The sequence below is a fragment of the Polypterus senegalus genome, chromosome 1 (assembly GCF_016835505.1).
Source record: "Polypterus senegalus isolate Bchr_013 chromosome 1, ASM1683550v1, whole genome shotgun sequence".
NCBI lineage: Eukaryota > Metazoa > Chordata > Cladistia > Polypteriformes > Polypteridae > Polypterus > Polypterus senegalus.
The window spans coordinates 241,417,298-241,444,201 of NC_053154.1; the positions used below are offsets into that span (position 1 = coordinate 241,417,298).

General features: G+C 38.3%; 1 protein-coding gene across 1 annotated transcript in view; it reads left to right on the forward strand.

The window, feature by feature from the left end:
- The window catches only part of LOC120540143 (kinase non-catalytic C-lobe domain-containing protein 1), a 154,112-nt gene that overhangs the window by 71,396 nt on the left and 55,812 nt on the right, over window positions 1-26,904 (forward strand). The window contains exon 4 of the mRNA XM_039770654.1: window positions 6,664-6,722. Coding sequence (XP_039626588.1) covers window positions 6,664-6,722 — 59 coding nt within the window. The remainder of the gene's footprint in view (window positions 1-6,663; window positions 6,723-26,904) is intronic.

Here is a 26,904-nt window from a genome sequence, read left to right on the forward strand (position 1 = left end):
CTCTATGGGAAGAAGAGGGACCCCTCGGCGTCTGCACCCCTTTAGATGGCCACAAGACCACCGCCGGCAGTCTGGGCAAGGCTGTGTGGCAGCCAACATCCACCAGCTGCCTCCCTGCATGCTCCCCTGCCACGCTGTTGGTCATTGCGGCAGCGTCTCGAGTAGTGGGCAGGGCGGCCTGGCAAGCAGTACTAATCATGACTGCGGCCGCTGCACTCTGTCCTCCTCTATCCTCTACGGCACAGGCCACATTCACGTGTACTGCTGTGTCCTGTAGGCTGGAGGATGACGCACCACGTCTCTGAAGCCACTCGGTAATGGCTCCCAATGGTGCGCCGAGCTTCTTTTCTAGTCGTCTTCTGCAGGACTTGAAAAACTTTAGCAAGGGACTGCAGGGGTAGGAGAACGGCTTCCACCTCCCATACAGTCCATGAAAAGTTAGTTTCTTCGGCCGGCAGTGGACTTGGAGTTACCTCATCCTCTCCCACTGACTGCGAGTCATCAAGGCCCTGTGTGACACTCGCAGGCCTTTTCGGGGGTCCCTCTGGATCAGGGTGGAGGTTCGCTGTTCCTGCCACGATGCTTTCATCGATAGGAAACCGACACACACCCTTCACCCCCTTACCTGTTTCAGGGAGGAACTCCTGCTCTTCGAGCGGGAACACCGCGTCGGGAAGCTTGTCTAGGCTCTCCCCCTCCAGCTGATGGATTAGGCCGAACAGAAGACACAGCTCACCCTCGCTCTCTCCCAAGCTCGCTCCACTGTCACGCCATGGACAAATGTTCTCAGGCCACCAACGGGTGCTTTGCCCCTCGGCGTCTAGGAGGTAGGCAGACGCAAACACGGAAAAACCGTCCTGCGGCCCGTCACCCCTCAGGTCGTCGCCTACCTCCTGCTGTAATCTGTGGTTCTGGTTAGCGTGGGGGCATCTGGCAGCTGACTTCTGTATCCGCCCAGCTTTTTTCTTTCCCATTCTCACGCCATCCCTAGGAGCTCCCTGGTGGCCCACCTCCAGCTAGTGCAGGTGCCTGCCTCACACTGTGGCCTTGGGTGCGCGCTCTCCGTGCTGGGCTGTCTGCGCGTGCTTGTCTTCAGCTGTGTCGGGAGCACGCTCTTTGCACAGCTGTGTTGAGCACGTGCCTTGCAGGTCCCGGCCCAAATGAACGGACTGGAATCCTGCCAGCTACGCCAGTGTGAACTGGACGATGTATAGCGCCTGTCCCGGTACAGACTTAGACAGAGGCATGTGTAAAAACACAGAGACTTTTATTTTCTTCAGCTGGAGGGCACGTCTTCCCTGTGAACCCCCCAGCCACAACACAGTCCCAAAAGCACTTAATCCAAATAATACAGTACTCCTGTTTGGCACCACCACTCCTCTTTGGCAACCTCGTCCTCTTCCTCCTGATTCTGGTTCTTGAGTGGTGGTTGCTGGCCCTTTTTATAGCTTACCCAGAAGTGCTCCAGGTGCTTTATCACCTGCCTCTGATTGCACTTCCAGGCGAGGCTGTAGCGTTGTCCAGGCCGGCTCATGGACCCATGCAGCACCCCCTGCTGGCCACCCCAGATTCCAACAGGGCTGTGGAGAACTCCATCTCCAATGAAGCCCTGCGAGAAACTGAGGCACCAGGGAGGCTGCCACCAAGCGTCCCGGGGGAGGTACTGAGACGCCCATGGTTACACCCCCGGAACATACATAGAAGAGGCGTCCCGGCCAGGTCCCATATATATATATATGTGTGTGTGTCTATGTATATGTATAGACACATATACAAAATAATGGTCAAAAGTTTTTGAACACCTCGGTTTTTCCAATTTTTCTAAAATTTTAATTGATTGAAATTCAAAGAGTGACCTAAAATGGTGAAAAAGTAAGGTTTAAATTTAAAGTTTAGGTTAGCAAAAACTTAAAAGAAAGGAAGTATCAGAATATAGGCCTTCTTCAGGGAACAACTAATAGATTGCAACCTACAGATGTTCTGCAGTAGTTAAAGTGAATTAAGTCTTGCAAATTGAAGCAAACAATTTGCACAAGTGTCCCACCTTCTGTTGATTATTTAAAACCCTCTGTCTGTCTTTAAGCAGAGTTGGAACAGACTGTGATAGGAAGAGATGTGGCAGACCCAAAGTCACAACCCAATCAGAAGACAAGTTTCTGAGGTTCACCAGCTTGTGTGATAGGCACATCACAGCACAACTGTATACTGTATATAAATCAACCAATTTGCAAAACTCACTTAATAAAGTTTTAAAAAGAAGCAGAGCCATAGGCATGCTAGAAGTATCATAACTGCTTTTAATTAAATGGGCAAAATTTTATACTTGTTTTTTTCTTTCCTTTGTCAATTGTATCATGTTTTGCAATACTTTTGACTTTTTGTCAGGCATTTTTCTGAAAGTATTTTCTTTTTTAGAGTGTGTTGACACCTTCTGTTCCTTAATAAATGCATTATTGTTAGTTTAAAGTGATTCTTTCAGCTACTGTTTAAATCACTCACATTTTTGCCTTTTACTCCTCATTACAGATGCTTGCACTATTTTTTAAGACAAGACATAATAAATTCTAACTAGTCGTGCTTAATGGCCTAGTTTTAAAAATATTGTTTGTTGCTGACACAATGTAAATGTTTTTGGCATTTTGTACTGCAATTGCCTTGTTTAACCTCTGCAAGTTTCACTTTCTCAGCAAATATATCATACTTCTGTATTTTTTTCTACTCACTGTATCTTTTCAAAATGTGTTTTTCTGCTTGGATTCATTTATTTGTGAAAATGTACATTATTTTAATTGGTTTTGATTGCTTTTACAATGATTTTGTTTTAAGCACTAAAAACATTTATATCCTATGCTCCCAAGGTTAAGTGATGTTATGATTTAATTTGTGAATTCATATTTAGTCAGGGAGCCAAGAAGCCCAGGAGTTGGACAACTACTGCATCTATTATTGGTTTCCTTGTTTTTAGTTTTTACTCCAGCATTCTTTAAGATTCTTTAATATTTTTCATTATTGTATACATGTATGAGCAGAATTCTGTTTCTGAGATTGCCCTGTGATTCACTAACACTCTGTCAAGTGTTTATGACTGTCTCACACCGGATGCTACTTCTAATTACAGTAGTAGTCATCAAAAAGAGAAAACAACAGTTAAACTAGGCTCTAGCTTCAACATGTATACATCGCCAGAATATAATAACTGTTGCAGTTTGATTAAATAAATGGATGACTTTAGACTAATGTGTTTGTGGCCACATTTTATGTGAAAACACAAAAAGTATGTCAGTTCTTTTAATCTGCTGCATACTGTCACAATTCTATATTTCTTAAATTGAGAAAAAGTTCTATTAAATTTTGAATCTACTGCAAAGGGCTAAACACAAAACCTCTAAACAATGGCATCAGCAGAAAAACAATTATGTGGAAATAAAGCTGCATTATTATTAAAACTAGCAAAATACCTGTGCTTCGCATCGGTAAAGTACTGCCTTAAAAGTTTTTTTAAGAAGAAAAGTAAACCTTTTTAAACTGAGGAAAAATATACCAATAATTGTTTGTTAAGGATCTCTTTGTATACCACGTTGTCAGTTCGGCCCTCCAGTTGTAATATGACCAAGCTGTGCGAGCTTACTCTTGAGCAAGCAACGTACAGTTGGCCATGTGAAAAGCAATCTTGCCTCAAATCTCACAGCTTGGATTGCTGCTGTCATAATCGGTTTGAGTTTCATGGTTTGTTTCAATTACGACAGTATTTGTAGGACTTGTTGTGTTGAAGTGACATTTGGCATCTGTCAAGCGTTGTAAGCATACAACCGGTTTCATCCAGCTTTTGAGAGTTTAAACATTCATAAACATCAAAGTGTCCACTACTGAAATCGTCACCTGTCAATCTAAGATGTTTAAGAGGCATTGGCAGTTGTCGAAAGGTGTCAAATATTTGGCCATTTCGGTACACTTGAAAGCAACAACTGAACAATTCAGTGGCAGCCATCAACTCACATGCAGAACCATAGGTGAAGGGCTTAAGCATTTCACTCTTATAGTGCCCCCGTATAGTATAATTATCTCCTGTATCGTCATCAGTCCACACCTTGAACCTGTCCCAGTCATTCAATACATAAGACACAATGTTACTCCAGATATCAAGAGTGAGCCTGATATGGCCGTGCAATATGTAACACAGAGAATGGAAAAGGTAGGTGCCATCTCTGGGCATGGAAACCACTCAGTAAGTGACAGTTCTTTGATCGATGGTGATCATTTCGATAAACATGTTTATGGGGGTACGGTTGGAACGATAAAGGAAATGAGTACCTGAACAATGTAAAGTAAGTCTAAAATACCTACACAATAACTATAATCATAAAAAACAAACAATAAAACAGCGGAGAAGCCGTGGATTAAATAAAAAGGCAGCAGTTATCAGCAGGGAGACGTGAATCCCGTGGCAAAGCAAGGAAGGGAATGAAGAGACTGGAGCGATGGACGGCCTCATATAGACAGGCAGCCAACAACGTGGGAGGCGTTGGGATGGGGGACCCAACGGCACCTCACAAAGCGACCGAGCTGCAGGCTATGGACGTATATATGTACGTAAGTAGGACTCAGTTAGCGTTGGGAACCCGCTTTCCAAATTTCTTGAAGATGGGCCCATAAGTAACAAAGACCGTTGGAAAGTTCAATATGGAGTTCAACAGTGGCGTCATACCACCAAAATAAGTACGTACATCGGTTTCGGTTAGCACAGGGAAGCTGCCTTTCAAATTTTGTGAAGATGGGGCCATAAATAAGAAAGTTCAACATGGCGGACGTTGTCGACCGTTAAGACCGGTACGCATAGAATTTCGAAATGAAACCTGCTGAACTTTTGTAGGTAAGCTGTAAGGAATAAGCCTGCCAAATTTCAGCCTTCTACCTACACGGGAAGTTGGAGAATTAGTGACGTTGGAAAGTTCAATATGGTGGCCGACAGTGGCATCATACCACTGAAATAAGCACGTACATCGGTTTCAGTTAGTGCAGGGAAGCCGCCTACCAAATTTTGTAAAGATGGGGCCATAAATAAGAAAGTTCAACATGGCGGACGTTGTTGACCATTATGAATGTTACATGTAGAATTTCGAAATGAAACCTTCTTAACTTTTATAAGTAAGCTGTAAGGAATAAGCCTGCCAAATTTCAGCCTTCTACCTACACGGGAAGTTGGAGAATTAGTGATGAGTCAATCAGTCAGTCAGTCAGTGAGGGCTTTGCCTTTTATTAGTATAGATGGATTGTGTTACATTTTATGGAAAATTAGATCAATGGCCCAGGTATTGAAACGTGGAATTGTTGTGTTTGATAAAATGTACAAAATCTGGTATTAATTATTACCAAGAATTAATTTGTGTTTTTGTACATAATATTTTGTATTTTTTCTGTAAATTTAGAACATTAGAATAATTCTAGATGAGAACAGGCCATTCCGCCCAATCAAAGTTTCCAGTCCTATCCACTTAATTCTTCCAAAATAACATCAAGTCGAGTTTTGAAGGTCCTTAAAGTTCTACTGTCAACCACACAGTCTGGGAACTTAATCCAAATGTCTATGGATATTCTATGTATCTATGAAAATGCTGAATTCAGCATAAGCCTTGTATTCTATTTTAGTAGGTTATTCCTTAATTGTCCACAGGATCACAACATTTGAAATACCTGCGTTAAACTTTTAAATCAAGCCCTAATGAGAAGAAAATGACAGATTGTTACTGTCATATCAAACAATGCTATTTTTGAATGCGCACTCAAAGTTCTAACAAAGTTATGAATTTATCCTGGTGCTATAAACTGTATGTTAATCTGTAACTTACATGGATTTGTGTGTCTTTCCACTTATTGTATGTATGGTGTTTTGCAAATTTTGCTTCTGTCACTTCAAATTGCATGGTGCCGTGACCTTTACTAGCAGAATGCATTTGTCGCCGCACGTCATGCATTTGGAAGGGCACTCATTGATCAACACTCTTTTGTCCCCTGTGCTTTTATCGGTGTGCCCTTTTTTATTTACTAAAATATACTTTTTCAGAATCTACAGTTATAACTTTTTAATTTCAGTTAACACATCCAAGGTTATGGCAGCCATTTTGCCAATTGAAAAGCTTAACTATTTATGGTCTTTTAAAGAAAATGTTAATTTTTGCATTGCTCCTTATAGCGATTCAGGTGTTTAAAACATATAAGTGTTATAGATTGCTGAAAGGTGTTTTTCATAAGTCATTACTTTTAATAATTTTCTGTTCCTTGAAAGAAAAATGTGATATATTTGTTTTAATGTTTTGCATGCACATGCTATCAAGCTTTTTTTTTTTTTTGCAAATGCTTTAAAGGTCGGAGCTTAATTTGTGATAAGCATCATATTAAGCAGTGCTGTTGTAGTGATGTATCAAAAATAAATAAATACTTATTTCTGAAATTGTATTGAAGCAAACTATATGAATTTAGGCATAAATATGTCCTGTGATTCACTGGTTTTTCATCCAGGACTGGGACCTGCTTTGATTCTGAGGCTGCCAGGATAGGCTATGCCTCCCTGAAGCTCTGAACTAGACTAAGGATGTCTGAGAATGTTACTTTGTTATATTGATTATTCTCATTTTGTATTTGTTTTTATGTTGCTACAATTTACAGATGATCCTGAGGGTGCATTTGTGCCGCCAGAATTCGATAGAACTGGAAACACATTTGAAGTAAGAATAACTTATCCTTTTTACCTGAATTTTATTGTTATTTACCAGAGGCTTTTTGTACTTTAAAAACTTAGGCACGTGGCTGTAAACAACATTGAAAATATGAAAAGGGTATCAACTTCAAAGTTTTGAAAAACTTATAAACATGTGAGAGTGTATTTAAATATATTGTCCGTAATTTCTCCTATCATCTTGTCTCTTTACACATTGGTGTCCATCTGTGGTCTTTCCGTTGTTCTCATAGTCCTTCTCAAGACTGTGCACCAACCCCTTCTATTTAGGCATTGAAGTCATCTGTGTGCCTTCTCTGTTGTTGAGCTCATGTATTCTTACTCAGCTGACATGTTTCACTAAAATCTAAATTGTATTTACATTAAAAAGAAATTAAATTGTATTATATTGTATTGTATTTTATGTGCTATTGCATTGTTTTAACTGATGAAAAATTCACAGCACTTTTGTGTCTTTAATGGTATAGTCAAGTAGTCTGTATGTTACAACCTCGGAACAATTAAATTGCAATTCTTTTTATTTGCTTGCTGCTTGTGGTAAGTGGTCTTCATGTTTCATTACAACTTATGAATATTGTCGATCGGGGAAATTCTCCAAAGCACTTTCGTAGTGAATTTGCTATGTGCACCAGTGGCGTAGTTCACCAAATAGTTTCCAGGGAATTCACTGTGTGGCCATCTTAGACAAACTTTTTGTCCTAGTGCTCTTGATGCTTTGCAAGGCCAGCTGTACCAGCCAAAGTTTGATTGTACATCTCCCCAAGTATATAACGCTATGATATGACTACATTATCTATACAATAAACAAAAGATATTTGAAGATGTTTACTTGTGTTAGCCCTTTATTTCCTCTTTCATCCTGTCCTTTACTACATACCAGTGGCAGCTATTTAAAAATATTTTGGTGCACAGCTTTTGAGGGGATAAACTGAACCAGAACTTATATATAGGGTGGTCCAGATTTAATTATGCAATTTTCATTATGCTATAACTTACTAAGTTTATTACATAGAAAATCACCCAAAAAATCCCAGACCATCGAGAAGTGTGCAAACTGACGACATGAACAATCGTCTTCGTGCCGAACTGGAATCATCCCCGCATAAATCAAAGTCATCCAGACAATCTGGGTCTGCATAATTAGATCTGGACCTCTATATTATATATTGTGTCTTTCACATCTGTCTATCTATCTGGTCATTCCAAATGCTCTATTGGTCCTCATCAGAGTGTCAATACACATCTTGGCCACTCTAGTACCAGACCCATAGAGCAAATCCAGGCTAAAATGTATTGTACCCTTTCCATCATGCTGCCCAATCTGATGCCAGCTTTCCCATTTCTACTGTGCTCATAAACTTAAGTCCATGACATCCACACTCCCCTCATTTTTTCCATAACTTGCCCTATAGATGTGGAAAGGAACAGGTGCACTTGCCACCCAAATTTTATACTACACTTGTCTCTAAATTGCCAAATTGCCCAGTTCCCCATTCTACCAAAACCCACGCCATAATGTTCATACCACCCCCAACTCTGTAATCTTCCAATAACGTGGACTTCTGTCTGTCCTATAACACATCCATAGCATAAATCCTATCCAAATCATATTCTGCCTCTTCTCCGGCAGATCCTAGGGATCCAATATTTCACCACACCACCAATGAAAAGGTGCTTCGAAAGAGGGCTCATACAAACTCCATAACATTGTCGCACGCCGAAGACTCAGACTGGTTGACAACATCCTTTGCATGGAGGACAATCAGATCCCTAGGGTGGCAATGAGATGGACACCTTCTGGTGCCAAACGACCATGAGGATATCCATCCATTACATGAAGAAGAACTTTTGAGCAAGACCTGAAGGCACTGAACACCACATGGGATGATGCCGAAGCACTCGCCCAAGATTGAAACCGCTGGAAAACACTTTCTGCCCAACATGCCACATAGCATGCGAGAATCTTAAGTCTAATTCTAAGTCTATTGTCTAGATTACTGCTGCTACTTTCATGCCACCTGCATTTTTCAGAAAGATGTTTTAGATCTCATACATCCATCATTGTCTACAACACTTTAGTACCAACACTTTGAAACAGTAGACGGGGGAAACAAAAAACGCATTACTTATACCACACTCAGTTAGCCAATTCCATTTGTCGAAAAGCTGGAAAAAGTCAGTGTAAAGCTCATTCTTGAATTCTGAAGTCCTTTATCTTCTCTTTTTCTTCAAGTGAACAATTTATGAAGTGGTGTTTTGTTAAAGAAATAACTGAATTTTCTTTAATTTCTGAAGTTCCACTTGAAGATGCCATCAAAGTTACACTCGCTCATCTGTAATTAACACAACGTTAAAGGCGGGCCTGTATTTCCCACAATGCTTGAATTCTTATTTTTGCTCTTGCATCATCTATACAAATAGGTATGGTATGAGCACTGACACCTGATTTAAACCTACATATATTTTGTTTATTACATTTTATTTTATTTGTGTTTGGTCTCACATACATTTTTGGACTATTCTAATAATCTTTCTGGCATTTTCCTTTTCTTCAGACACATTAAGACCACCTCCCTGGGCACTGTTTCATGCACTATTTCCTACTCTGTGAAAGTACAGTATGTCTTCCAGTTCCCTTCAGTTATTTTCTCTGACATTTGGCAGGTAGTGTTGTGTAGTTTGTACGGCTTTGAACCTCAAACATTGATGTTGTGGGTTCACATTCCATGTTGACACTGTGACTGTCCTGGCTCAGCAGGAAACAGAAATAACTTTTTGAGACAAACTGGGAGAATCATGCAAAAGGCAAAACAAGTAAAATATAAACAAAAGAGACCAAAACCAGATGAGAACCAACAATCAAAGTCAAAAATTAGGCAAGCAATCAAAACCAGGACAGACATGAAGATTAATTGGAAAGTTTCTTTTTTGTGTTCAAAGAATTTATGCACAGATCGGGTAAAGCTTGGTGCAAATACTGACCTTTCATCCCATTTTGCCAGTGAACTTGAGGTCACAACTCCAGAGGCCACAGCCACAGATACACGAAGAGCCATCCTAACAGTGGTTACTCAAAATGGTGTCTTAATACAGAAAAAGCACTAGGACACTAAGTTTCAGCCCTGATCATGACAGTGACTGTGAGACAAGTCACTCTGCCTTTCTGTGCTCTAGTGAAAAAAAACAAAATAAATATCAATTTTGTATCTCAAATGTTGTAAGTCACCTTGGACAAAGTTGTCAGCCAAATAGTAAGTAATAATAAAAATATCTGTCTCAAGATGTAAATTACACCTGTAGTCAGGCAATGATAAATTGTTCTTTCTAATATCTGAACTGGATAAGCAAAATATGAAAGGGAATTTCTGAACTTCATAACTTCATAAGCAAATTACAAACAGATCTTGTAAGCTTTCATGTGCATCTTGACTGTGAGGACACAAACTTCAAACTGCCTACAGGACCATCTTGTGGTCTGTAGTGATAAAATTAAGGCTTTCCTGGATCTATAAAGAGATGTGTACAACTGTAGAGCACAGGCTGCTAAAATTATTTAGTTCTTCCATTCCAATTTCCTACAAGTTGTCATACCGTAAATAATAAATTATTATAATCTATATATATAATTCACTAAGGGCGCGCAAGACAGTGAGCGCAAGCAAGACAGAGAACCATGCCCGCCAACTCTAAGACCATGGGATACACTCGACAGAGCCCCGCCCACCAACTCTAACCCTCCTACCGCGTTTAGCGTTGCTCTCGAGGCATGTGCACTGCCTACTCATGTGCCCATATGCAACAACTCACCAAACACAGCCTCAGTCGCTTTCGTCTGTGCAAAAGTTCACATGCATCTCTGAGCCACGTTGACTTTTCACCGCACGCAAGACAGAGAGCCACGACCGCCAACTCACAGAACCCCGAGCACCAACTGTAACAGAGCCCCATCCATGGGTTACGCACGAAAGAGCCACGAACGCCCACTCTAACCCTACTCCCACGTCATGGGGAACACACGACAAGGCCCCGCCCGACAACTCTCACCCTTCGGAGGCTTCCAAGATCGCTCTCGAGGCAATTATATGGTGACATCGACTTCTCAACTGTCACTCTGGAACAACTCAGTACGCGAGCTATATTAATCGTCACCAACGAAGACTCACTACACCTTAATGAACAGGTGCTGAAACTTATCCCTAATGACGAAGTAACTTTCACCAGCATTGACTCCATTGTCACAGACGATCCTGCAGATCAACTTGCATTCCCCGAAGAATTTCTTAATAGACTTACTCCCACTGGCATGCCTTGGCATAAACTCAGAATTAAAATTGGTTAAGTCATCATGCTTCTCAGGAACCTCATGCCAGCAAAAGGTCTCTGTAATGGCAAGTGTTCACTTATCAATAAATAATTATATGCGACGTATGCTACACCGCGGGTTGGCTAGTAATAAATATTTATTTATCAATTGTTTAGTTAGTTTTCCTGTTGCTTTATTTAAATCAAACAGAAATAATACTCTATATAGTAATCCCTCCTCGATCTCGGGGGTTGCGTTCCAGATCTCCCCACGATAGATGAAAATCCGCGAAGTAGAAACCATATGTTTGTATGGTTATTTTTATATATTTTAAGCCCTTATAAACTCTCCCACACTGTTAACATTATTAGAGTCCTCTAGACATGAAATAACACCATTTAGTCAAAAGTTTAAACTGTGCTCCATGATAAGACAGAGATGACAGTTCTTTCTCACAATTAAAAGAATGCACACATATCTTCTCTTCAAAGAAGCGCCGTCAGGAGCAGAGAATGTCAGTGAGAGAGAGAGCGTGACAGAAAAGCAAACAATCAAAAAATCAATATGTGCTGTTGGGCTTTTAAGTATGCAGAAGCACCGCAATAAAGCGGCATTTTTTATATCTTCTAAGCAAACACCCTCTGTGCAAACAGCCCCTCTGGTCACACCCCCTCCGTCAGGTGCAGAGAACGTCAGAGAGGGTGAGAGAGAGAGAAAAGCAAACACTCAAGCACCGCTCAGGAAGCACATCGTATATCATTGAGGAGTTTTATTTAATATGTAATACATGCTCTGATTCGGTAGCTTCTAAGCCATCCACCCATAGCGTCCCTTGTATGAAATCAACTGGGCAAACAAACTGAGGAAGCATGTACCATAAATTAAAAGACCCATTGTCTGCAGAAATCCACGAACCAGCGAAAAATCTGTGATATATATTTAGATATGCTTACATTTAAAATCCGCGATGGAGTGATGCCGCGAAAGTCGAAGCGCGATATAGCGAGGGATTACTGTATTGTGATTTTTTTCTTTTGTAAATTTTTCTTGCTAAATATACATAAAAATGTACAGTCAAAGTTAGTTTTAGCAATTTGTTGTTCTCTGACATACTATAAAGTTGAAGCCAAATGTTAAGAAGTAAACAAATGAATTTAGTGGTCAATCAACAGTATTTGTTTTTTATTTTGAGTTGACATACTTTTTTAATCCTCAAGGGGAAATTTTCTTTTCGCATGACTTTTGAAGGTCAGAGGTGAGGGACAGCCATTGTATAGCGCCACGCTAGCAATTTTCCGGTTAAGGGCTCAAATGTCCAATGGAGTAGGATCCTTTCTGGCAGTGACAGGATTTGAACTGGCAACCTTTCAGATACCAGCTCAGATCCATAGCCTCAGAGGCACACCAATCTGTGTATTTGTGTTTTGGTTGTGATGCATGAATATTTTTTTCCAGTTTTTCTTTTTTTGTCTGAAAGAAACCTTACACTAATTACCAATATTAGAATTGGACCAAATAGCTGGAGTGTCAGTTTGTTAACATATGCATTATATTTCACATTCTAAATATTCCAGCAAAGAAAAGTAAAAAATATTTAAATATAGAGCTGCAATTTTCTTCTTGAAAGAGGAAATTTTAAGAGCATATTTTATTCTTAACAATTAAATTAAGTGATGATACATAAAATAGAAACTACAAGGTAACAATAGATTTCGGCCTCATCCCTATAAATCCCTATAAAGTGTACTGTTGAAATTTATTTTCTTAAATGAACTCAAAAAGTTACATTATGTGAAATATAAAACAATACTGTTTTTGGAAGAAGCAAATCAGTGTGCAGAGTGCATTGTGTCCTTGTCATGTTCTTGTTCTGCCATAAAGCCTGTAGTAATGGTGTATTTTTACAAAGATTGGGAAAGACAGAGATTTGCAGATTTTACCTGGACAGATTAATCATTAAAAGTATATAAGTCATGTATAGTTTACAACAACAACAACAACAACAACATTTATTTATATAGCACATTTTCATACAAAATAATGTAGCTCAAAGTGCTTTACATAATGAAGAATAGAAAAATAAGAGACACAACACAGTAAGAAAATAAAACAAGTTAACATTAATTAACATAGAATAAGAGTAAGGTCCAATGGCCAGGGGGGACAGAAAAACAAAAAAAACTCCAGACGGCTGGAGAAAAAAATAAAATCTGCAGGGATTCCAGGCCATGAGACTGCCCAGTCCCCTCTGGCCAATCTACCTAACATAAATGAAATGTATTTGTACATTTGTATTTATGGTTTTCACGGAAGGACTTGATGATGATGATGATGATCACGTGGACTTCTGGCTTTTAGTCCATCAATGCTGGGGCATCATGGTGCTTTGAGTAGGTTGGTGGTGGCGCAGGCCGCCACCACAGAGAAACCGGAAAAAGAAACAAGAGAGAGTAGGGGTCAGTACGGATTTTAGAGCCACCATGAATAGTTATTATGATGAATTGAACATACAGAGTATCAGGATTAAGATAAAGTGAAGTTATGAGAAGGCCATATTAAAGTAATGTGTTTTCAGCAGTGTTTTAAAGTGCTCCACTGTATTAGCCTGGCGAATTCATATCGGCAGGCTATTCCAGAATTTAGGTGCATAACAGCAGAAGGCCGCCTCACCACTTCTTTTAAGTTTAGCTTTTGGAATTGTAAGGAGACACTCATTTGATGATCTAAGATTACGATTTGGAATATAGGGTGTCAGACATTCCGATATATAAGATGGAGCGAGATTATTTAAGGCTTTGTAAACTATAAGCAGAATTTTAAAGTCAATTCTGAAAGACACAGGTAACCAGTGTAGCGACATCAAAACAGGAGAAATGTGTTTGGATTTTCTTTTCCTAGTTAGGATTTTAGCAGCTGCATTCTGCACGCGTTGCAAATGTTATAAAGTTTAAGTTTAGATATAAACCTGATTATTTTTTCAGCAAACAAGTTTTTTTTTTTTGCAGAATGGTATTCAGGGTACGCTACATGATGTGCTGTGAACTACCTAAATTGTCTAAGTATATGAGATCCCACAGACTGCTGAGAGTGCTGATTACTTTATTATTGACAGTAGTATAACTCTGAGTGAATTACAAAAAGCTTTGCATTGTTTTCCTCGCCATCAGAAAGGTGAAAGCAATTTAGTAAACACTATTTGAAGCAGCAACACTCAAATGAAGCATGTCATTGAAGGCTTGAAGATACTGGAATCACAGGTGATCCTCTGCTCTGCTCAGGAGGCAGTCTCTGTTATGTCTGTACTGTATTTTTTCCCATATGAAAAAAAACCTCTCCTGAAATCTGCTTAACAGCAGCTGAATGCTTTCCCTGTGCCGACGATCTCAATTTTACAACACACATTTTCCAACTCTGAATGAGTCCAGTCCAGGTTTATGTTCATAGGGACAAAAAACCATCACAGTCTCTTTGAGGGCAACACCAAAAGCAGCCCTGAGCAGTGCATGGCAGTGGATATGTTGCTTGTGGTCATTGTGCCTGTTGCCGGTCACATGACTGGGGATGTCATTTGACATAGTGAGTCATCTTTCCCCACCTATATAAGATGGCGGCACACATGCACAGGTACCCCAGCTTCTGTATAAATCAAAAACTTTTAGTGTATGTGTCTCGTACTTATCTTTTGATAATGGACTTTTGGCTGACAGCTTTGGCTTCTCAGACTATTGCTTTGAATTTTTTAAAAAACATTTTGGCCTTATGTATTTGTTTGTTTATTTATTTATTGCCCCTTTTTGGTATTTTATCTCAGATTGTCTTTGGCAACAGTTTTTATCTATTCCCTAAATCTCATTGCCAGGTCCTTACTAAAATTAAAAAGAAAAACAAAACACAAAAAAAACCTATGTGAGCACACTATCTTTCAGTATGTTCTTTACACATGTGCTATTCAACCTAATCAACCTAATTAGTTGTTTTGTCCATCTGTTGCTGTTTTTCTTATTTTTTTTATTCCATTTAACATGGTTGAGCCATCACAAGCAATTTTGTTTTTATTTTTTTTTATTCAAGCTGTGTCCCATTCCACTCTCTCTTTGATCCTGTCACTTTGTGCATGCAGAGAATTGCTGTGAATTGATGTGTTGTTTAGTGTTATATATACTTGACGCCTGCAGTTTTCGTGTCCTTTTTAAGGAAACTGTACACAAGTTAGACATACCATAAGCAAAAAGATAAGCATATTAATAGGAAATGAGAGGAGCACATACACCAATCAGCCACATCATTAAAACCACTGAGAAGTGAAGTGAATAACATTGATTATCTTGTTACAATGGACCTTGTCAAGGGCTGGGATACATTAGGCAGCAAATGAACAGTCAGTTCTTATAGGTAATGTGTTGGAAGCAGGAAAAATGGGCAAGCATAAATATCTGAGCAACTATGGCAAGGGTCAAATTGTGAAGGCTAAACAACTGGGTCAGATCATCTTCAAAACAACAGGTTTTGTAGGATGTTTAGTGGTTAGTACCTACCAAAAAGTGGTCCAAGTAAGGACAAGTGGTGAAATGATGATAGGGTTTTGGGTACCCCAAGGCTCACAGATACATGTGGGAAGTGAAAGCTTGCCTGTCTGGTCTGATCCCAGAGCAAAAAGCTACTGTAGCACAAATTGCTATAAAATGTAATTCTGGCCATGAGAGAAAGTTGTCAGAACACAGAGAGCATTGCAGCTTGCTGCATTCCCACAGACCGGTCATAGACCGGTCATAGTGCTCATGCTGACCTCTCTTTATGCTAGCAAACATGCCTACAATGGGCCCATACGTTTCATGTACTATGGCACAATGAAAGAAAGTTACCTGATCATGTTTGCTTTTAGATCATATGGATAGCTGGGTGCATGTGTGTTGTTTACCTGGTGAAGAGATGGCAGTAGAATGCACTATGGGAAAAAAGCAGTGTGATGCCCTGGGCAATGTTCTTTTGGGAAACCTTGTGTCATGGCATTCATGCAGATGTTACTCTGACATGTGCCACCTACCTAAAGATTGTTGCAGTCCATGTACACCCCTTCATGACAATGGTATTCCCTGATGGCAGTGGCCACTTTCAGCAGGATAATGGGCCCTGCAACACTACAAATATTCTTTGGGAATGGTTAGTGAAACATGACAACGAGTTTAACGCGTTTACTTAGCCTCCAAATTCCCCAGATCTCCAACAGATCACGCATATGTGGGATATAATAGAAAAACAAGTGAGATTCATGGCGACCCCCATCTCGCAGTTTACAGGACTTAAAGGATCTGCTCCTAATGTCTTAGTGCCAGATATCATAGGACACATGGGAGAGAGTCCATGACTAGTTTGGTTAAAGCTGTTTTGGCAGTACGAGTGAGACCTACAAAATATTAAGCAAGAAGTTTTAATGTTTTGGTTGATCAATGTATAATATATGTGCAGCAGCCAGATTATTTACACTTATATTTAATATGAATATTTGAATTACTAATATTTGGAAAATTTGACAGCCTTATTGCAGATTTGTTTGTTTTACATAGAAAGTGATTTTGAAATTGAAATTTTCAAACAAATAAAAGCATCACCTCTGCAACACCCCACAAGGAGTGTTGTTAAAGCCAGTTGTTCTGGCAAGTGATAAAATAAATGGCAGGTCACAAGGGCAATAAATATAAGAGTCAGGACGTAAACGTTAGTCAAAAACCTGGAGATCAAATGTAAGCAAAATGTTAACCAGATCTTAAGATATAATAACCAGAAACTATAAACCATAAGCAAAGATCAAACCATACCATACTTGATAATTTTTTTTTGAGAATCCACAAGCTATAACCAAGAGCCTAGACATGCTGCTGGCTTAAATAACACTGTGCTAATGACATGTGACACAACTTTCAGGAGGCATGTCAAAGAAACCAAAACTCATGTCTTAGCAATTGTTACCTAGAGAGAAAAATCTAAATGGTGTCACAAGAATTGTTTTGTCAAAAGAAAAATAGTTTTAACAGAAATAAAAATAAAGAGTGAAATTAAATATACATGATAAAAAGGCCCTAATGGGAAGAACAACATCAAAAAGAACAAAGAAAAACGCAAGACAAATATTTAAACCAAGTCATAACACCAGTTTAGTGTATCTGAGCTGTTTGGATCACTGTTCAATGCCTGCTTATAGGTGAATGAAAATGTTCATCAGAATAAGCAAGAGTTCAACTTGTGGTTACAGCTTAGCATAAATGTCATTTAGGATGTCTCTTCTGTTTGCAGACATGTCAGCTGAACTTTAATTAACACCTCTGGCGATCAGATGCAATTCAGAATGCAAACTGGCCAGATGCTGATAGACCTGCAGAATAGTTCAGTCATTTTAGAATACAGGGTGGGAGGAACAACTGCCGTTCTGAATCTCTGTCAAGTCTGTTCTTTTGGCAGGGAAAGCATTCTGGGCACTGAAACTGTGGTGAAATGGGACAATGCTGTCACTTTGTCCTGTACCCTGCAGCAATGAACACAAATCATGAAGGAACCCTGAATGGGACACTAGTCAATTGCATGGTATAAACTGCATTCCTTTTTTCATTAATTAAAAAAGAGAAGACCCTTTTAAGACTTTATGGTTTAAGATATTTAGACATATATTTTAAGTATGCCTGTCCTCATTAAGTCCCAATAGTAGAACAATCTACATTATTCTTATTCATTTTACAGAAAGACAGCAAACCTTCACCAATAATTAGAAAAGTTATTATACCTATTCCAAAAATGATTTCTTCACTGACTTTTGTTCCAAAATAATGTAATTTTTATCGTTACACCCTTTTATCAATATCAATTATTAATCACCACAGAAGATGTGGTCCAACCCATTACATTTAATTTCAGCTGTTCATACTCGCATCATTTAAAGTGAAAAGTTGCAGGCAATTTAGATCCATATTTCAAACACCTGATAATTACTCTGTTATAAGAGGACATTTTTGTTTACCTATTATTTTGCAATTTAACAAAAGATTAATAGAAAGAAATTCCAGTCAATTCAAAGGAAATAAAAATAATTCAGTGTAAATTTCAGTGTATGATTCTTGGAGTTTTCAGTGAATGTTTTGCAATTTTGTTTGCTTATTTTTGGCATTAATTTAGTCCATTATCTCTTTTGCTTTCATTTTGGTACTTGGAATTGTGTACTGATAATGTCAGTGGGCTCCTGGGAAGTTAGCACTGTAAGTTTCATAGCTACAAGCAGGAAGGTTTCTAGTGCTGTCACATTTGTTATAATGTACTTGGTGAGCGGTGCTCACTCATCAGAACCATGCTTATTGGCATAAAGGGAATACTTTACTACGTCTCTGTTGGTTGTGCAATTTATAGTTAAATGAGAAATGTTTCTTGGTTTGGAGAAAATGATAGAGGACCTTGAATAATCTGAAGGCTGCAAAGGGAAAACATTAAGAATCTAGAATATCTTTATTGTCATTGTAACAAATACGAAATTAGGTGCAGTCCCTGAGGTGTCAAAATATAAATAAATATAATTAAAAAAGGATAAGAAAGGATAAGAAGAAATAAGGTAGAACAGAAACATTCAACATAAGATCTTAATTGCACATGAACACTATTGCACAAGATGTCATCTATTGCACTGCTTGGAGGTGATTAGGTGGCAATTCAGTGCCCTAATAGCAACAGGGTAGAAACTGTTATTCAGTCTATTAGTCTTTGTTTTGATGCTCCTATATCTTTTGCCTGATGGCAACAGTTGTAACATTTCATGAGCAGGGTGTGAGGAGTCTTTTAAGATATTTTCTGCTTTCCTGAGGCAGTGAGAGCTGTGCAGTTCATCCAGAGATCTGCTGGGCAGTTTTTATGATCTGCTGAAGTGTTTTCCTCTGCGCTGTTGTGCAGCTGGAAAACCACACGCAGAGGCAGTAGCACAGGATACTCTTGATAGAGCAGGGATTAAAGGACATCAGCAATTTTTGGGGGTTGTTATTTTTCCTGAGGACTCTCAGGAAATAAAGTCTCTGCTGAGCCTTCTTCACCAGCTCAGCTGTATTCACAACCCAGGACAGGTCTTCCATGATGTAGACTCCCAGGAAGCGGAAGTCTGACACCCTCTCCACACAGTCCCCTCCGATGTAGAGTGGTTTGATGTCCGTTTTCTTTTTCCTGAAGTCCACAACAAGCTCCTTGGTCTTACTTGTGTTCAGGAGCAGGTTGTTGTCAGTGCACCACATTGTCAGCCACTCCACTTCGTCCCTGTAGGTGGATTCATCCTCCCCAGAGATGTGCCCCACCACAGTGGTGTCATCTGCAAATTTGCCGATAGTGTTGCTGTGGTGGGTGGGGGTGCAGTCATATGTGTACAGCGTGAAGAGCAAGCAGCTCATCACACAGCCCTGAGGAGAGCTGGTGCTGATGCTAATAGCCGAGGAGATGTGAGGGCCCACCTTAACCCTATCAGGAAGTCTTTAAGCCATATACAGGTGGAATACGGGATTCCCAGGGCTAGCAGCTTGCACACCAATCTGTGAGGGAGGATGGTGTTCAAGGCAGAGCTAAAATCCATAAAGAGGAAACGTGCATAGCTTCCCTGGTGCTCCAGATGGGACAGGGTAGCATGGAGAGCAGCAGCAACAGCGTCCTCAGTAGATCTGTTAGCCCTGTGAGCAAATTGGTGTGCATCAAAGGTGGGAGGGATGAAGGACATGATATGACTCCAGACCAGTTTCTCAAAACACTTCATCATCACCGGGGCAAGCGCTACTGGCCAAAAGTCATTCAGGCAGGTTATGAGTGATTTTTTCGTACAGGGAGTAAGATGGAGGATTTCAGACAGGGAGGAACTGAGGCCTGGGACAGTGGCAGGTTAAAGATCTTTGTAAAGACCCCAGCCGGCTGCTCTGCACAACTCCTCAACACACGTCCAGGGACACTGTTGGGACCTGCTGTCTTCCTAGGATTGACAGCCTGAAACAAGTGTCTCACCTTGTGTTCCTCCACCCTAAGGGAGTGGGTGAAGTGTGTAGTGAGTTGCTGCTGTGTGTGTACCAACTTCTGGTAGTTCCATCTCAAAGCGAGCAAAGAAGTGGTTCAGCTCCTCTGCCATTGAGACATCACCTTCAGCCGCTCCATGGCTGGTCCTGTAGTTGGTGAAGTGCTGGACTCCCTGCCAAACCTGCCTGCTGTTATTACTGTCCATGTGCTCCTTAATCCTTCTCCTGTAGTTCCTCTTACCCTTTCTGATGCCTCTCTTCAGGTTGGACCATGTCTTGCTGTAGAGAGCCTTGTCACCACATCTAAAGGCAGTGTTCCTTTCCTTTAGCAGCCACTGAACCTCTCTTGTCATCAAGGGCTTCTGGTTTGGATAGACACGGATATGTTTCTCCACTGTGACAGTGTCAATGCAGGTTTTGATGTAGCACAATACACTGTCGGTGTAGAGTTCCAGGTCTGGACTTTCAAACATGTCCCAGTTAGTCCTGTCGAAGCAGTCCTGCAGCTGCAGAGAGGCGTCATCAGGCCAGGTTGTGATGGATTTGTGATGGTAAGAGCAGATTTGTGCAGAGGGGTGTGAGCAGGAATCATTAGCAGTGACATGTGGTCTGACTGGGCCAGGTGTGGAAACTGTTTAGCTCTGTAGCGCAGCTTGATGTTTGAGTAGACCTTGTCTAGTGTGTTTGCTCCTCTAGTAGCACACCTTACGTGCTGGTGGAGTTTGGGGAGCACTGCTTTCAAATCCACATGATTAAAGTCCCCTGCGATAATGAACACTGCATCAGGGTATCGGCTCTGTTGGCTGTTAATGCTGCTGTATAAATGTCTCAGAGCCAAGTTAGCATTAGCAGCTGATGGTATGTAAACAGCGGTGATCATTACCACCAAAAAAAGCTTTACATCAGTGAGGCTTGCACTGGAAGAAAACCTAATATTTTTGTAAAAGAAAACTTTACAATTCAAGAAAAGAATAGAGTGGGAATTTTAGTACTAAGATCACTAAGAAAAAAACACATATTTGGAAAAGAAAAGAACAAAAGAAGAGTTCAGTGTAGTAGATAAGGTATTTTTTTTTCAAAGAAGAAAAGAAACATCTCGTGCTGAGAAAAAGACACTTCTAATGGTTATACGAATTGAAGAAAATAATCTCTAGTGAACGAAAAATAAGGAATGACTTGATGTGTGGAAAAGCTTTAAAGAGGAAAAGTATAAAGCATGTCAACTGGCTTAGCTCACTTTTATGTTGTACTGTATATTATTATATTTTTTTCTTTTCCATTTTTCCGTTGCTTCAGTAGTAATATTATAGTTTTCCAGGCATCCAAAAAAGCTAATACAACATAATGTGGTGGGAGGCATGGTCACAGGGACATGGTGATTATATTCCCCTACAATAAAATCAAGTCTGAGCTACTGTAAAATTATTAGCTCTTCTGGTCAACTTCTGCGAACCACACTTTGTCATTTTAACTTTCTTTATCTACTATGTGTGTTTTAATCACTTTTGTTTGATTATCTTCTTTTTTATGTCTGTTTTGTCATTCTGTATTTTGTTTCCCGGACTGTTTAGGGCTCAGTAAAAATTGGCAGATTCCCACTAGATACACAATACAGTAGGGCAACTGGATAACCTCCTTCTCAGGCTAGAGTTAGGGCTCCTGGGCCTATTAATTTTTCTAGCTCCACAAGCTCTTTCCTTTGTTTTGGTTTCCCAGTCACCTCATAAATTCAGGTGACTCCACACCAAGTTTTTATATCTCTAGAAAATGTATTTTTGTTATGTTCCTGCTAGTCTTGACAAACAGGAAAGCTTTGCATTTAGCATTATTATCTGGATTTGTGCCTGGCCTCTACTCATTCCAGATTTTGGATATTCCTTTCCACATACAGGGGAAATTTATTAGCCTCAGTCCTTACTGTTTATGCACTTTTCCTTGGAATTTTATTTTGGATTTGCATGTGACTGACTTTTAATCAAAGCTTAATAAAATTAATTGTAACAAAATAATATGACGTGCATATAGTATTTAAGTTAAAACCGTTGTGGAGATGTCAGATATCTACATATAACATATACACTGTATATCATTTCTGTTAAAAAAAATCTGAACATTTTCAGCAAATCAGTTTATATAAGATTTTAAAAGGTAACATAAAATGTTATCAACTAATGTTCTTATCAAATTGATAAAATTCTGTCAACTGCAGTATAACTAGAAGTCACAGGTTATAAGATTAGTGAACCAAACTTGAAATTAAGAAAAAAAAGGAAATAAAGAGTGATTTAATTCAGACTAAATTCAGTACCTGTGAAAAAGACCAATTAAATTCAGTTTTATTGTCTTAAGAGGGAAATTTGGTTTGTCAGCAGGTTTAACAGATAGAGAACATGACATAACATTAAAAACACATCACAAAGAACACAGCCATTAAATATAAACCTAGTAAAAATAAATAAGATATAGCAATGAACATAATACTTAAGGTGAAACATTAGATTGAACATATTATACATAAAAATTAAACAAACACTTACACTTGACTGATAATTGATGCAAATAGTAAATGTTCATCTTATGATTGAAGATGTTTATTAAAATTGACCTTATATACTGTAGAAAATTAAAAGCAGTTGGAGTGAGTGTATTTGAACTGGTTGTTTTTTATCCTCGGATCTTTGAACCTGTGACCTGATTGGAAACAACTGAAATTGAGATTGTTGCGAACGAGTCCAGTCTGACAAAATAAGCTCTGCTTTCCATAACACTTGCTCCTTAAACAGGTCTGTGAAATGGATTATTGTTATTTTCTGATCCCTTTTACAATTTACTTTACTCTGTTTTTTGTTGTTGATATTAATATTTCAAAACCAGGCCAGCAGAATATAAGTAAAGACAACACAAGATTTATAAAAGAATGACATAATGGTTGGACTCACTTTAAAAACACTCCAGCTTCCTTAGACAGTAGAGGTGCTGTTGTCCCTTTTTGCAGCTGGCTTCTGTATTTTCCTTAAAAATTACATGTGATTTTATGATTGTCCCTAGATATTTATAAGTGTCAAAAGTCTCCACTGCCTTGTCTTTGATAATTCTTTCTTGTGGGTGAGTGTTTCTTCTGAAATCATTTACAGTATAAGTTCCTTAGTTTTTGTAACGTTTAGCTGTAGAAAAGTCTCATCTCATCGGTTCAAAATTCATCTCCCACTGGACTATGACTTGGTTTTATTTTAATTTGGTAGGCTAACGATCACTGAGTCACCAGCATGTCAGACAAACAGCCATTGACAGGATAACAAGCATTGCTCTAGTCCATTTTAGAACTAACTGAAACACATTGATGTTTACCTAAATTAAATGGCTCTATTTCTTTGTACATTAAAGTTTTTTGCATCTGTAACTGTTAGATTATCATCATCATTTGGTAATATTAATGGTATGTATATACAATGCTAAGCCCTTTTTTCTGAAAGATAATAGTTAATGTGAAATTCTCATTTTCAACTTCACTGAGAAGTAGGAATAAAATTTATGTTTGAAAATCAATGTTATGCTATATGAATACTGTGCTATGAACTAAGCTGATTAAGAAAATTCTAAACCTAAAGTAAAGACCTGAGGAAATTTATGTCAAAACAAAATCCAGACTACAGTAATTGTCATCTTTTATTTATGTCAAAAATAAATCCAGACCACAATAAATTATCATCTTGTATTTGTAAGTAGTGTTCCTTTAGGCTTTCTTATAAGAATAACTGGTAAATGTAAAACTCCAAAAAATATTTTGGGTTGAAACTAATCAAACATTCATTTCTGCTCACCTGTTGATTTTCATCAATAACAGTGTAGTCATAAATATACTTAAATGCCTTATCATGTCCTTCATTGACATATGCACATTTTATCTTGTAGCAAAGTAAAGATGAATATATTTCTCCATTGGGACAAATAAAGTACTATCTATCTATCTATCTATCTATCTATCTATCTATCTATCTATCTATCTATCTATCTATCTATCTATCTATCTATCTATCTATCTATCTATCTATCTATCAACCTTGATTTGTTCACATTTGCCTAGAAATGCTATCATTGCTGGCCTACCCATCAGTTGCACCAAAAAGCAGCCTAACTCTACTAGAAGCACCCAAAATATGGTCTTAGTGGACAGAAATATAATAATGAAATAAAAAATCAGAATTAACAACTGCACATTTATCTGTGCATTTTTTCATTCAAAAGCTGGTGGGGATCTTTATACTGGCTGCCACTGATGCGTATACAGGATTCATGTCTTTGAAGCTGATTTACACACTGTTGTATGTATAGCTTATGCAAAGCTCTAAACCTTTGATCTTATGGTACAAAACACATCACAAACAAAACTTAGAGAAACAGAATTACAGAGTACTATTTAGTTTTTTTATCACTTAATATAAAAACAACAAGCTAAAGTGTTTGTGTGCTGTCTTAAATGTTGAACACAGCAATATGTTTTATAATATGTCATGTTAAATGACTATGCTAATTGTCTGAAAATGTGTTTATAAATTTTGCATTAATATAATTTCTATTATTTTTGTTTTTCAGTAAATTTATAATTTTATGTTTGAAAATGTTTTGTCAAAGGCCAACGAATTCAGATATATTTTGTGGTGTGTGGTATTTGTAGCTGATTTAAAGTGGATCAGATATCTGTAAATCATTAAAATCACAGCTTTATTTTCCTGGATGCAGGAATGAAGACAAATAGTCCTTATGTGGAACTCTGTGTTGTAAGCTGCCATTAACATTCCAAAATGCAAAATAACATTCTATTGTAAGTTATAGCCTATATTTGTTACAAATTGGGGAAAGTTAACTCCACTCAGGAAAAATCTGAAGAAATTTAAAAACACAACATTTTGATTTTTATGCCACAGTGAAAGCTTAAAAATAATAACCTTGTGATTCAAATTTGTTTTAATTATAGCTTTCAGCTGTTCTTTGAAAATTGTATTTACTCTTCTTATTTGTTAGACAATGTAATTAATAACAAATAGAAAGAGCTAGAATATTATTTTTTCCAGTAACATTTAATCGGCCTGTTCTTAACAAACTGACGAAGTATGTTTTATTCAGTCCATCCAACTGGCCTCAAAACCGGCCATGAAGGAGAGTGATGTGCAGTGGGTTAAATGACAAACAGCACAGCCACTTCTCAGCATACCTAAATGGGCACTGCTGTGCTACAGTGTAGCCAGCAATAAAAAAAATAAATAAAAGTAAAATTTATTTGGTTGTTATATCATTTTTTTCTGAGTGGCAGACGTTTAAGTAGGAAAGCTCATTAAAATTATTGTGCATGTAAATACAAGCACTGGATTTTTTGTCTTCTTTCTGTTAGCTTTTTGTTGATCCAACAAAACCTTTTTTTTCAGCCTGCTCAGTCCAAATTGGTGTCATGGGGGACTGACGGATATGCTGGAGCAATGGGAACCGGGCAGCAAACAACCTTGGACAGTGTGCCAAACTAACACAGGGCATGCTGTTAACTAGTTTTATTTTATCTCCTTTTTTAGCTTTATTGTTTTTTCTTCATTTCATTTTCCTTTTCAAACCTTATTTGCCTGAGAAATGTTCTAGCAAGGAAGTTGTGCTTGCCACATGCTTTACAAAATTTACAATATGACGTCTATGCCACCTTATTTATTGCTCATGTGGTGCAGTAATGGTGCACTGTGAGTAAACTGTAAGTACCAACAAGAAAACAAATTAACATTTAAACAGAAAGCAATTTACACATTCAGAACACTCCTGCTAAATCATTTAAGAAATCATTCACACCAAAATACAAAATTACAGTGTTGTTTCCTTGCCTTGGGAAATGTCTCTAAGTGTGAGGAATCAGCACGTTTAGTATGAATGTTCAGCTTTTCGTAATTTTGTTCATTAGGCTGAAAACCTTGGGAATAAAATTCCGTTGTCACTAGATAAAAGCAGCGACTAGAATTGTAAAATCAAAATACATGTACAAAGTAACAGTGTATATAATATTACTTTACTCACTTTTCCATTATTAGTTTTGATTTTTTACATTTTTTTAATTATTCACTTTTTATGCTATTTCCATCATATGACTATTTGAAAATATGTTTACCTTGATTTACATTCCCGAAAGACTTGGCTTTGAATGTGATAGTATTACTATTTCATTACGAAGACCTCAGGGTTTATATTCAGAATTAAATGAGTGTTATAAGTGGGATATGACCAGTTGATGACAGAGGACAGCAAACAAGCACCCCACTACTTTTTGATTCCATTCAGTGTTGAGTGATCATGGGAAAATGAAAATAGCATTATAAGCTTGCTCTGACTTTTACCTCAGTTTTGTGAGTAACATTCCCACCTTGTTTTTTTTTTTAGTTTTCGTTTTCCATCTTCTAATTTCCATTAGACTGATGATCAAAATATAATTCATCACATTACTACATGTTATTGAAGATGCTATATAAAACAAAAATTGGTTAATTGCTCGACTTTACTGTTGTGTTCCTTATTTTACTTGTTGCTTGTGCGATGGCAAGTTGTAGCCACACAAGCTGTCTTTTATAAGGTGTTTAGTTGGGACTTCTATAAGGTGTATGAAAAATAAATGGAAACAGCAGCAGAAGTTGCCAAAATTCTAATTTATTATAGCTGACAACAACAGACAGTTCTAAATTAATATAGAAATTCTACTTATTTTATTTTTAGAAGATTACTTTAAATGTCAAGAATTAACTAATAAAGATGAGGTAACCTAAAGAGTCATTGAACTAGTGAAAGAAAGCAATAATTCTGTCACCCCAGTGATCATTAATAAA